Raw genomic sequence first — 12,539 nt, 5'->3', positions numbered from 1 at the left:
GTGGTTCGCGAGTCTGCCGTCAACACAACATCCAGAGGAACAGATGTTCGTATTAGCGCCAGGCCTGAGGGAGAAGCCTGAGCATGCATTATTCAAACGGCGTTGCGTCGATCTGGCGTGTGTTCCCAGTGTTGCACACAGACGACCACAAAATCCGTCCTCACGGGAGGTGGAAAGAGGCTGCGCATCGCAGCAATTTGGTCGTTTTTCAGCACGTGGAGGTCGGACGAACGGATTTAACAGGGATGGTTTGAAAAGGTGTTGTTTCTTAAAGACCTTCAGTATACCTCCGAGGCTGGATATGTTTTGAACATGACAATATTGATAGTGTGGGGGACCGGCGCTGATGCTCCATTACAATAGGAGGAAGCAATAAAACACACTCTGCTGATATCTGACCCTGATGCACTCTACCCTGCTGTGTGTGTGTGTGTGTGTGTGTGTGTGTGTGTGTGTGTGTGTGAGTAAGCATACATCCCGCATGCCGTCGTGTGCATGCCTGTGTGTGTGTGATGAACGGACACTCGTCCGCTAACAAGTCAACGCAGCTCGTGTTACCGAGCTCATTGCAGGACTTGAAACATGCCACGTCTCTTAGAATAAGTGCCCGGTTCCTCCTCCTTCCTGTCCGAGCATCGCTTCTCATTACGTCCAGAAGTGGTCCAGTTCCTCTTCCTGTTTTGAGAGAGGAGCGTCCAGAGGTAGAGGTCACGGGCTGCGTCGACGGAGAGCCCCAAGATGATGTCACCGATGACATAACAGAGGCCCCCCCCTGCTCTTGAAAGGAACAGACGGGCCTCTACGACACTATCTTACACACACACACACACACACACTCACTCGTGTCGTGTCTTTTCGATGGCCAGCGTAAGGAATTGTGTGTAAAGTAGCATGCTTAAAAGCTGATGGGGTACTGAGTGTGCACGTTGTGGGAATCAGAGAAGCTAAAGACAGGCCCATCTCTCTGATAGCAGTGCTCCTTTTAATAGCCCGATCGAATGGGATTAGCCGGAGAGAGTGGCCTCGGTTTGTCACCGTGCAGAGATGAGAGATCAGATTAGACGGCGTGTAGCGGTGGCCCCGAAACAGACAGGAAGTCCGGCGTGTCGCACGTCCTGCCTTCGCCGCGAAGACGATCAGATGATATGTCTAAACAACGTTGCACGGTGAACAGATGGGATGTCTGCGTGTACGTGCGCGCGCGTGTGTTTGTGCATGTGCTGTTTGGATGCACGTGCAACTTTAATCGGCAGAATCGCCTGTACATAAATGCAAACGTTCCGATGGAAATTCGGTTTCCCGGAACTCCAGGAGAAAGCGGGAATCGGCCATTGTCGTGGAGAGCACTGAACACAAACAATGCCACACACACAGCACATCAACATCGCCGTCTGGAGCTGCGTCGCTGGAAAAACGAACGAGGGAAACACAATTCTATTGTTTCGACTTTGGAGTGGCGTTTGACTCAAGGAAGGCCACCGTTTCTAGGAGAGGGCAAAGGCCGCGTGCGTTTGCGCGCGCGCACGTGTGTGCGTGCGAGGGCGGGGGTGGAGGGGCGGGGGGGGTCGCGAGGGATGGTGGGACGTCGAGGAAGTCGCATGCGTGTGTTTTGGGAGAGCTGGGAACGGCAGGAGGGGGGGGGGGTGCAGAGAGGGGGGAGGGGGGGGAGGAAAGGGAAGCCCTAGTACTTCAGGGTATTGTTGAGGATATTTAGGTGAAACTATGCCAGTCTCCCTAAGCTGCCCTGGTCACAAGGCTGGAGCACTGCACGGAACACACACACACACACACTCTCACGGTCACACTCTTTCACTGTTTCTCCTTACTTCTCTCTCCACCCACCCACCCACCCATACACTTGGAAGCTCACATGTACGCCCACACGCATTCTCCATTCTCTCATTTCACACACGCGCGCGCTGCCGGAGGGGCCGTTCGACAGCGGTGCGCTGTGTTCCTCAGAGCCACAGCTGGAGCAGGGAGGACAGACAGGCAGGGCTCCGTGTCAGGGGTTCCTATCTGGGGCGGTTCGGAGGCCGAAGCGTGCGCTGAGGAGCGGAGCCGGGAGGTCCGTCGCGGAACAGTCCGGTCTCTCTCTTCGAACAGGAACACCCAACACCATGGGCTCAGTAATGTGTAAGTGAACGGATTAACTCCACTGCTATTAACCCACGGTCAGACTGCAGTAGAGATGGTTCCCTTCTTGTGGTGTTCCAGGAATGTCCTTGAGTCGAACATGTTTGGCAGTTGTTATCTTCTCTGACCTTGTGTGGCGTTTTTGCCAGTCAGTCCTTGCCCTGTCATGCTGCTTGTTGTTTTCATGGCTAACGCATCTACCGCCAGGAAACAACCTGTCATTGACTTCTAACTGTCTGCCTTTGATGGATACACAACTGTCTGCCACGCTACCCGTATTCATTGTGACGAGGTGTCGTGAGGAACAGGGTAGACTGGGGAGGGTTGGAGATGGAGGGTGAGGTTGCAGGTCTGGGCGGAGATAGACAGCGTAGCTTTTTTGGGGGCGATGGAGAATCATCAGGATTGGACTGTGGGGTACGAGTAGCAATGTGGCAACAGGATACAGGGTGAAAGAGCGATTTATCAATTGGTCAAGACGTTTTTGGAGCGGTGCCGTGATCGGACATTGCTTCGGAGAGCCGTGCTTGAATTGGCCGGCTGCCGGAGAGGTGTGTTGCGATTGGATGCTGGACGGTGTTTCCTATTGACGTCTTGGACTAAGAGGCTCTGTGTTCTTAGTGCCGGTTAAGGCGCTCAGCTCTGTGACCTAACGCAACTTAACACAGCACACTGCAGTCGACAGACACTGAACACTCAGTTAACACCATGTGCAACTCATTTGCTAATACTTCCTGGGAACCTGCTGAAAACATTGTGAATGTGGATACGCGCATGCCAAGCAAGCACACACTGTATGAACCTTCAATGTGAAACTAGACATGAACTTTGAACTCATTCTGTTTCTCTGGACTCTGTAGTTGTGTGAGGATTTCAGAGAACTACTAAAAGTACATGCGCCTGGCCCTATAGGACAGTGTGTTTTTGTGTGTGTGTGTGTGTGTGTGTGTAATGTGTCACGTTATCCTACTGTAGGATGGGGTGGAGGTGCTTAGGTGAGGATATGCTATTTAAATTGGCTTGGCATCCTGGCATAGAGATTATGTGCTGCAGTGTGTGTGTGTGTTTGTGTGTGTGACAAGGAGGGAGGGAGGGAGAGTGACAGCAAGAGAGAGACAGAGAGAGACAGAGAGAGACAGAGAGAGAGAGAGAGAGAGAGACAGAGAGAGAGAGAGAGAGAGAGAGAGAGAGAGAGAGAGAGAGAGAGAGAGAGAGAGCTAAAGCATTAGCAGAAAGACATAGCAGGCACCTTGGTAGCTCTACAGGGACCCCGGAGAAACAGACCGGGACTGCGGGACAGTTAGAGTGTGTGTGTTTAAGGGCGTGTCTGCAAGGGTGTGTGTGTGTGTGTGCGTGGTGTGCTGTGAAGCACGGACCGTCGTACAGCGAGCTGTGTAAGAGAAGACCGTCCAGGGGAGCGGAGGAGAAGACTGCCACCGGAGTGAGAGGAGAGACCAAGAGTCTCTCTCTCTTTCTTTCTCTGTGCCAGACTGACCTTGGCTTCCCTGGCTGCTCGTCTGGCTGTTGCCAGTGTTGCGCGCACAGCAGCAGGGAGTCCAGCACCTAGACCCGGATACAGCAAGCATCGAAAACCGGCTCCCCGGAAATCAGGCCGCCGAAAAACAGCCTGACGGTAGGACGGCCCTGGCGTGAAGCCGTGCCGACGGGACAGGTCAGGTAGCCAGTCCGGCCTATCCTAGCCTCTGGGGCAGCGAAACCAGACAGGGGAGAAGAAAGTGTTGTGGCGTTGGAGAGACAGAGAGTGTCTCTCCAAAAGGGGGGTCGTGTGTATGTGTGTCTGCATATTTGTATGCATTGACAGCACAAACGTTTGGACTTCTATGTGAAGCTATGTGTACCAGAGGGCACCCAAAGATGTTTCTGAGAAAACTGTCTTTGGTCTGAGTGATGTCATGCATTTGAGAGCCAGAAGGCGCTTTTATGAAACAGTTTCCATATCGTTCGGATCAGAATTCCAAGAAGTGTTCTATCATAAATAGGTGGAAGGAGAACACCATAGCTGCCAAAGATTAGAAAGAGCTGATCTCAGACTGCACGTTGGAGAGACAGAGAGCCGGTTTGTGGGCGTGCGAGTGAGGCAGGGATGAACTCGGAGCTCCTGGCGCTGTGTTGTGGCGCGGAGAGTCGGGGGCCACGCTACCAGACGCTCCCCGCCTGCTGCTCCCACTGCGGGGGGCAGCACGGCCACGGGGCATTCCACTCCACCGTGAGGATCTCCACCAGCGAGATGGAGTCCTACCACCGCTTCCTGGGCGTGTGTCAGGAGATCGAGTCGACCACCGAGAGAAGTATGCTCTCTCTCTATTCCCCCCGCCCTCTCTCTCTCTCTCTCTCTCTCTCGGCCTGTCTCTCTCTATGTCTCGACACTCCTCCTTCATCACTTCCTCCCTCCCCCTGTCACAGAGTTGGATATCTTTGCCGGGGAGTAGAGTGTGTGTGCGTGACGTACGGCTGGATGTGTGTGTTGAGTGTGTGGGGGGGTGAAGTTCTGGTGTTGACTTGTAAGATGAAGGGGGTTCATGTCCTGTGTGTAGTGTGAAGTCAAGTGGAGATACATAACAGACTCCCCGGACAAGATATTTGCGTGAAAATAATCTGGCGCCTTTGCATGTTTCGTTTAGTTTGCGTGCTTGTAATATCTTGCCTAGCTGTTTCTTTGATTGTCTGTTATCAGACAGTTGGTTTTTCAGACGTCTTCTTCTTGTCGGACTGTTATCAAACCGTTGTCTGACTGTCTCCCCATTTTTACCGACAGTTCGTTTGTCTGACTGTTCTCTTATTTGACGCAGCCTCCTGGCTGGCTGTGCCAGCTGGGAATGAGCTGCTGTGTTGTCTGGCTGGTTTGCTGTCCATGGAAAAACAGGAGCAGGCAGAATGACTGGCTCAGTGCCTCACAGCTGAATGATGTCAGAAAATAACCTAGCCCGCAGCCATGGACAGCTTATGAAATACTTTACAAGGTCTCACAAACCCGCAAACCCATGAGGTTTTAAAAGGGGGGTCGTGTGTATGTGTGTCTGCATATTTGTATGCATTGACAGCACAAACGTTTGGACTTCTATGTGAAGCTATGTGTGTGTGTATGTAAGCCGTGTGTGTGAGAGCTATTGTGTGTGTGTTTGTGTGTTTGTGTTGCCCCTGACACATAAGGTGTAGACAGTCTCTCTCCAATGACTGTGATTATCTCTCAAGAGAGGAATGTGTAGCATGACTCCGGAACCTTTTAGTCACACTCTGTACCATGTCCAGTCTGAACATATAACCCAGTCTCTGGCCTGTAGGACTCTAGGACAGATTGGGGTTAGCCAGTTAATCCAGGTGTCTTGAATTCAAAGGTGGTTGAGTTCAGTCTGATTCTAGGATAGAGGGTTAGTATATAAAAGACTCGAGTCAGGAGTCCAGTCCATTCTAGGACAAAATTGGTACACTAGTTTAGTGAACAAACAACCAGTGTTATAAGACAAGAAACATTTATACAATCCCTCTTCTTCGTATCTGGATATGTAATAATAACAGACTAGAAATTATTCTTTATTTAGAGTTGGTTGGCTTTACTGTCCTTCTGTACCAGAGGGCACCCAAAGATGTTTCTGAGAAAACTGTCTTTGGTCTGAGTGATGTCATGCATTTGAGAGCCAGAAGGCGCTTTTATGAAACAGTTTCCATATCGTTCGGATCAGAATTCCAAGAAGTGTTCTATCATAAATAGGTGGAAGGAGAACACCATAGCTGCCAAAGATTAGAAAGAGCTGATCTCAGACTGCACTTGACCTAACCGTGGAAAACTCAAAAGTGATCTATTCCACCATCTCTTTGATTCAAACACCAGTGGTTTTTAGTGCTGTGTCTGTTTTCAATTTGACCAGGAACATCAGGGAAGAGGCCAAGGTGAAAGCAGCTATTTGTAGCGCTGCGTTTCTCCCAGGGTGTGTGTGTGTGTGGCTCCGTCAGCGTGTGTGTTTCAAGGTGTGTGTATTCGTCCTCCAGTGTGTGTGTTTAAGGGTGTGTGTGTACCCCCTCGTGTGCGCGCGCGCGCGTGTGTGTGTGTCTCAGGGTGTGTGTAATCTCCCTCCAGTGTGTGTTTGTGTGTGTGTTTCGGGGCATGTGTGCCTTGTGCATGTTGGATACCCAAGGCAAAGGCACCTGAGAAACAGATGGCCCCTGTTCAACACCTGCAGCTCATTCAGCAGCAGGCCTCCAATACCCAGACTCCCCTGGGCCTCCGTGACCCCTGACCCTTGAAAGAATGTGCTCTGATGTGGCGTGTGTTATCATCTAAGGCAGCCTCCAACATCACATAGGCTTTTCCTAGACTTCCACTTCAAGCTAACTTTCGTGTTCAAACATGTCACCTATGACGACATCAGGCGTTAAGGCTAAGTCACGCACTGCTTTGTGCTTGTGTGTGTGGGTGTGGGTGTGTGCATGTGTCTGTTTGTGTTTGGTGTGTGTGTGTGTGTGTGCTTGCTGTATGTCTCGGATAATGACACTCATCATGGTAGCCAGGTCTGTTATCTTCAGATAGTCCTCTCTGTCTGACACATCCTCTTATTGTGTGATCCTCAACCAACCAGGACTCACTGTTCTCTGGAAGCCTTTCTGACTTCCTGCCTGTCGGAGAGTGTGTGTGTGTCTGTATGTGTGTGTGTGTGTGTATGTCTTTGTGTGTCTGTGTCTGTATGTGTGTATGTGTGTGTAAGTGTGTGTGTGTGTGTCTAAAATAGCTTTTGCCCCCAGGATTTAGCTCAGCCAGATAACGCGGCCCCTCTGCAATGCTGGAGCCGTGGGCTGGACACCAGCCGCAACCTCCACCACTGCAACGCTCTCTCCTCCACACCCAGATGAAAGATACCTTTCAGGGATGCATTCTCGGTGACTGGACCCCTGCTTAGGGCCCTGGTGGATGGGGGTGGGGCGGGGCGCAGGGGTGGGGCGGGTGTGGGGGGGGAGGTCCGTCTCCAGGAACGGAACGGTCTGGAACGGGAGCTCACCCCCCCTCGCCAGAACGGCAGGAGTCCCCATCAGCACTGGGACTCCCAGGCAGCGCTCGCTGCCTGGCCCTGCTCGTGTCCAGCAGGGGACAGCGAAGCGGCGCGAAGCGGCGCGAACACCACAAGGCTCGGGAGCGACGCCAGAAGGAACCCCGCGCTGGGGGTTTGATTCCCTCCTCTGATCTCCGAGCGTGGCCGGCGTGTTTCAGTGCCGGGCCAGGGTGGAAGGGAGACAGGCTAGGATGTTTCCGTCCTCTCTTTGACTTCAAACGTTACCTGTCTGTGTGCGTGTGCGTGTGTGCACGTGTGCGTGCACGTGTGTGCGCGTACATGCGTGTGTATGCGAGTGTCTGTCACTCTGTGTGCGTGTGTGTGTGTGAGTGTGCGTGCGTGCGTGTGTCTGTGTGCGAATGTATGCGTGCGCGTGCATATGTGTGTGTCGGCCTCTGTGCGTGTGTGTTGCGGTATCCCCCTTCCCCAAGGCCCAGGCCTTCCCAGAGATCCTGTGACTCCCTGAGGCTCGTCGCAGCAGCGCGGAGAAGTCACATGCTGCCTGGGGCGGCCAAGCACGATGTGGAGCCGGGCGTGGCCGCGCGTGCGTGAGCTGAGTGCGTACGTAAAGGGACGACGTGCGTGTGCGCGTCAGAAGGAGCCGTTTCTATTCCTAGTGGACGGTTTATTTCTAGCGTCCAGATCCTGTTAGGAAGATGAACTCCTCACCTCCGAGACAGCCATGTCAGCCACAGACCTGATAGAGAGCGATGTAGCGGGGTTAACAAAGAGTTTGTGGGCCAAATTGTGTGCACGCATTTGTGCGTGTGTGCGCGTGTGCGTGTGTACAGGCGGATGCCCTTAGTATGCGTGTGTAAATGATGAGAATGTGTGTGTTTGTGTGCTTGTGCATGGGAAGGATAATGACTGTTGAACTGTATCTACATATTAATTCCCCCCCCCCCCCAATAATAGCTTGTCTCCTTGTTTCTCTGTCATCTTGTTGACTCTTGTTACGTAAGCTTTCAACACACGGCCCTTTGTTTCAGTGTGAGGTCCAGAGAGTGTGTGTGTGTGTGTGCGTGCTTCAACTGTGCGTATGTGCGGGGTTGAATATCAGGGCAAGCGAGACCCCTCAACATGGGTTTAAGGGAGAGAGAGATAAATAGCCGTATAATGAGTCGAATAGAGAAGTGTTTCATGATTTGGCAGGTCAACAGCAGTTTACAGATCAGCTGTGTGTACTGGCAGGTTGGCACACTGGCACACCGGTAGACTGCTGGCAGAAAGCAGACTAATCCCTAACCCATGGTTGCTAGCAATTTTTTTTACATTTATTTTCTTTCCTTTCTTTCTTTCTTACTTTCTTCACTGGTACACTGGTAATGTGGCAGACCGGCAGAGTCAAAACTCCTCAAGACTCTTCAGTGTTGTCAGGACCGAATCTTTGTAGATTCAACCGAGTAGTGTTAGAACCTGTGCAGGCACTCCCAACAGAGCCTCTGGCCCCTGCATCACATACACACACACAGTCACACACACACACACACACACACAGATAGCTTCATGGTGAGAAACAAGACGTTGTACGTGAAGGTCTACACAATGTTTCACCGGATGTTCCTCACAATTCCTTGTCCTGTCTGGCAGCATTGCGACAGACTTCACGTGTTGGGCTCAAACCGGACAGAACAGGTTGGACCCAGTGTGTGCGTGTGTGTGTGTGTGTGTGTGTGTGTGGCTGTACAATGGGAAGGAACAGGTCTTGGTTCACAGACAATGCCTCAGTGCTACTGTTGTTTAGGGAGCCACTTCCCCCTGGACCATAAACACTACTGTATCCCCAGGCAGCTGCAAGGCCAGAGAAAAGTGTGTGTGTGTGTGTGTGTGCTTTCGTGCAAATGTGTGAACTTGTGTTCAGAAAGAGTGGGAGTACAAGAGGGTGGCCAGCACACAAAGTAATGTGTAAGTATATACTAGAGAACATGGACCTCCAAACACATGCACACACATGCGTAGCAAACGTACATGAATGTGCACGTGCACCCCGCTGACCCTCCCCCCCCCCCCCCCCCCCGCACACGCAGCCTCCTTCATTAACCAGACAGAACGCGCAACAGCCTCCTCCAATCTGCTCCTCTCCGACGGTGGCTCCCTCAGCTTTCCGAAGTCCGATGTAAAAAGCCGGAGGAACTGCCCACCAAACACACACACACACACACACTCCTGCTCACCCTCCTCCCTGCATGCCGATTGGCTGAGGAGTGTTGAGTCAGGGTGCCGAGAGGGCTGGAGCAGAAAGAAACAGTTGAGGCTGGAAAAAATGACCAAAGACGCAAACGTATGAAAACATTCCTCCCCTTGCCAAAGCCTCGTCTTTTTCTGAGTGTGTGTGTGTATGTGTTTGGAGGGGTGGAAGCAAAAGTGTGTGAGTGTGTGTGTGTGTGTTTGGGGCCACTCAGCAAGTCTCCACTGGAGAGGAATAAGGAGTTCAGAAATGTTCGAGGAACTGATCGGGAGTTACGTTGGTGGCTGGCGCATGGTCTGTTTCGGATTAGAGTGACTTGACTCTGTTTTGCTGGAGCCATGATGAAAAGGACCAAACCTGTTATAGGTAGGGGAGATCTCTCTCTCTCCCTCTCTTTCTCTCTCACTCTGTCTCTCTCTCTCTCTCTTACTCTCTCTCGTTGTTTTTCCCTCTCTCTTTCTCCCTCGCTCCCCCCCTCCTCTCTCTCCCTCTCTCTCCCCCTACACACACATACCCTCGTGTTTGTTGTCACTCATGTTGCTCGCTGGCGTCGGTCCGAGACTTGTTCTTCCTCCACAGCCAGACTGCACTCCCAGAGTCTACACCACACGACCCAAGAGACTCTTGCACGTCTGAATCCCAATCTTGCTCGGTACCCGAGCTTCCCGGAGATCCTTCTCAGTCTCGCAGCTTCGTAGCTGAAAGGGGGTTGGGGAGAGGGGGGAGGGGAGAGAGAAGGGGGGGGGTGTTGCTGAAGTTGTTGCCTGGTGTCTCTTCAAGACTGTCGTGTTGACAACTGGTGTTTTGTGCGGCTTCAACGCGGGCGGCGTCGGGTCGTGTCTGGCTGTGTTGTAGAAGCCTGTCGTGTTGTTAGCTGGCATCTAGTGATACTCGTTGGGTCGGATTGGGCTAGGCTGGGTCGGGTTGGTCTGTGCTGTTGGAGCATGTTGTGTGGTGTCGTGGTGGGAATCTGCTTTGTGCTGTGTTGTTAAGAGGAAGCTAAACTACCCCAGGCTTTCTCTGTGGTTCTAAGACACAGATACTGGGAGGGTTAAACAGTAAACTACCAGTACTACTGATATGTATTCATTCTTTCATGTGTGTGTGTGTGTGTGTGTGTGTGTGTGTGTGTGCATAGAAAGACCTAATACACTCAGGTGCTCATCCACACAAAATTGACCTGATCCTGACGGAATCTAGTCTTGGTTCGGAAGAAATGTATGTTCACTCGATGAGGACCGTGGGAGACTATAGCCAAGACCAGTTAGAGGACTGCAGTCCGGACCAGGAGAGGGCTAGCCAGGTAAGCCGTATGTGGATGAGCATGCGAGCTCCAGCTGGCTCCAGCTGATTAGGAGGAGCAGACGGATGAAAGGAAAAAAACAGCAGGTTCAAAAAAAAGAGAAGAAGAAAAGGAGAGAAGAGAGGAGGGGCGGAGCGCGAGGAGAGACGATAAGAGGAGAGAGGAAGCGAGAGTATCGGGGGGGGAGAAGGGAAAAGCAGGGTGAACAGAAGTGAAGGGTGGCGGGGAGAGGCGGCAGGAGGGCCGGAAGGCCGAGGAGGGAACCGCGAGGCGAAAGAGGAAGGAGGGGCGAGGGCGGGCGAGGGCGGGCGAGGGCGGGCGAGACGTGCGTCTCGGGGAGAGCGGAGAAGGGACTCTTCCGTGTTGCCGTGGCAACGCGCCACGGAATGTGGGCACGGCAGCCCTGGCACGTCGCCGAGCCGAGTCTGGACGCCACGACTAAGACACAGGTAGACAGGAGCAGAACTCGAGAGGCAATGGGCATAATTCTATTCGACTCGACCCTACTCGATTCTACTCCCTGAAACTCCACACGATGCCACTGCAAGAATCAAAGGATTTACAGCAATGCTATAAAACTGATGTCGCCACCAACGTGTTAAGAGGGCCGTTTGCCGGTAAGAAACTGGAAGTTGTGTGTGTGAAAACGAACACTTTAATTTTTTCTCTGAGGGATCCAGACCCAGGGAAGGTTTCGCGATGCAGCTGCGCCGTGACGTGTTGAACACGGCCCGAGGTCTAGGGGATTACTCCTCAGATGATGGAGTCATGCAGCCTCTGGTGGTGTGTCGCATCAGGGTGATGTAGCCTGTGTGACGAGGTGACTGAACTGGAGGGGCTCCTGTAGATGGTGGGGGTGGGCGGAGGCACTGTGCACAGGGGGCGTGCGCGTGCTGCCTGTTTGGACGACAACACCGAGAGGCCAATGGGCCTTTCTGTCTGTGTGTGTGTTTCTCTACCTCTCTCTGCCTCTCCAAAGCAATGAACACGGGGGGGATTTGAACCGTGGTGCTCTGCCACTGAACAGTACCCGTAGAATGATGACAACGTTCTCTTTTTCTGTCCCTCAATGCAGTCGACATGGGCAAATAAACAAGCATCGATAGCATCAGCACACAGGAAGTTGGCCTACCATACCGCAGTGCAGTGTGTGCGCGCGTTTGCGTGCGTGTATTTATGCGCGTGTGAGCGTGTGTGCTATCTATAGCTCTGGCCACAGGAGGTTCTCCGGGGTCTTCGGTAACAAAGTACCGTCGGTATGAAATGCAGTCCTCTGTCCCTCACACAGAGGGCTGCTTGTTCTGCCTGCAGGGGCGTCCCTGCCTCAGCGCCCAGGGTGACCCCACATCCATTAAAGAGGAGCTCGACGGAACTTAATCAACCCGCGCTCTGTGTCCACCCGTGCTCGCACACCCACTCACACACACACACAAGCGTTAGGCACTCGAACCTACGCACGCACGCACGCACACACAAACACACACACACACACACAGGAAAGCACTCGAACCTACGCACCCGCCACTCGCACACACTCGCACGCACACACCCTCCCGGGCCCTCTGCATAATGGTGGCTGAATCTCGGGGTCAGCAGAATGAAAGAGTAATCTGTGTGAAGGAAGGGAAGGAGGGAGAGATGAGGGGGCGGTGAGGGGGGTGGGGGGGGGGGGTGGGGGCAGGATATCTTGTAATGGAATTCTAACAAAGGGATACCCAGCAGAGCGGATGACGCTATAGAGGTCAGAGAGTCTCACAGACATGCAGAGAGCCCCCCATGTTTGAGGAGAGCGGAGAGTGTGCCGGTGCCTCGCACGCCCCACTCTCAGACCCAGAGGACACTGATAGGT

The 12,539-nt window shown here is 52.8% G+C and overlaps 1 protein-coding gene across 1 annotated transcript in view; it reads left to right on the top strand.

Annotated features, from left to right (window-relative positions):
• Nucleotides 1-4,203: 4,203 nt before the first annotated feature.
• The window catches only part of mcf2l2 (MCF.2 cell line derived transforming sequence-like 2), a 43,200-nt gene continuing 34,864 nt past the window's right edge, over nucleotides 4,204-12,539 (top strand). The window contains exon 1 of the mRNA XM_062451002.1: nucleotides 4,204-4,445. Within this exon, the coding sequence (XP_062306986.1) occupies nucleotides 4,241-4,445 (205 nt within the window). The 5' untranslated portion in view covers nucleotides 4,204-4,240. The remainder of the gene's footprint in view (nucleotides 4,446-12,539) is intronic.

Source organism: Osmerus eperlanus, chromosome 24 (assembly GCF_963692335.1).
Source record: "Osmerus eperlanus chromosome 24, fOsmEpe2.1, whole genome shotgun sequence".
NCBI classification, from domain to species: Eukaryota; Metazoa; Chordata; class Actinopteri; order Osmeriformes; family Osmeridae; genus Osmerus; species Osmerus eperlanus.
Note: the sequence above shows the minus strand (reverse complement) of the source record. Positions and strands in the feature narration are given on the sequence as shown.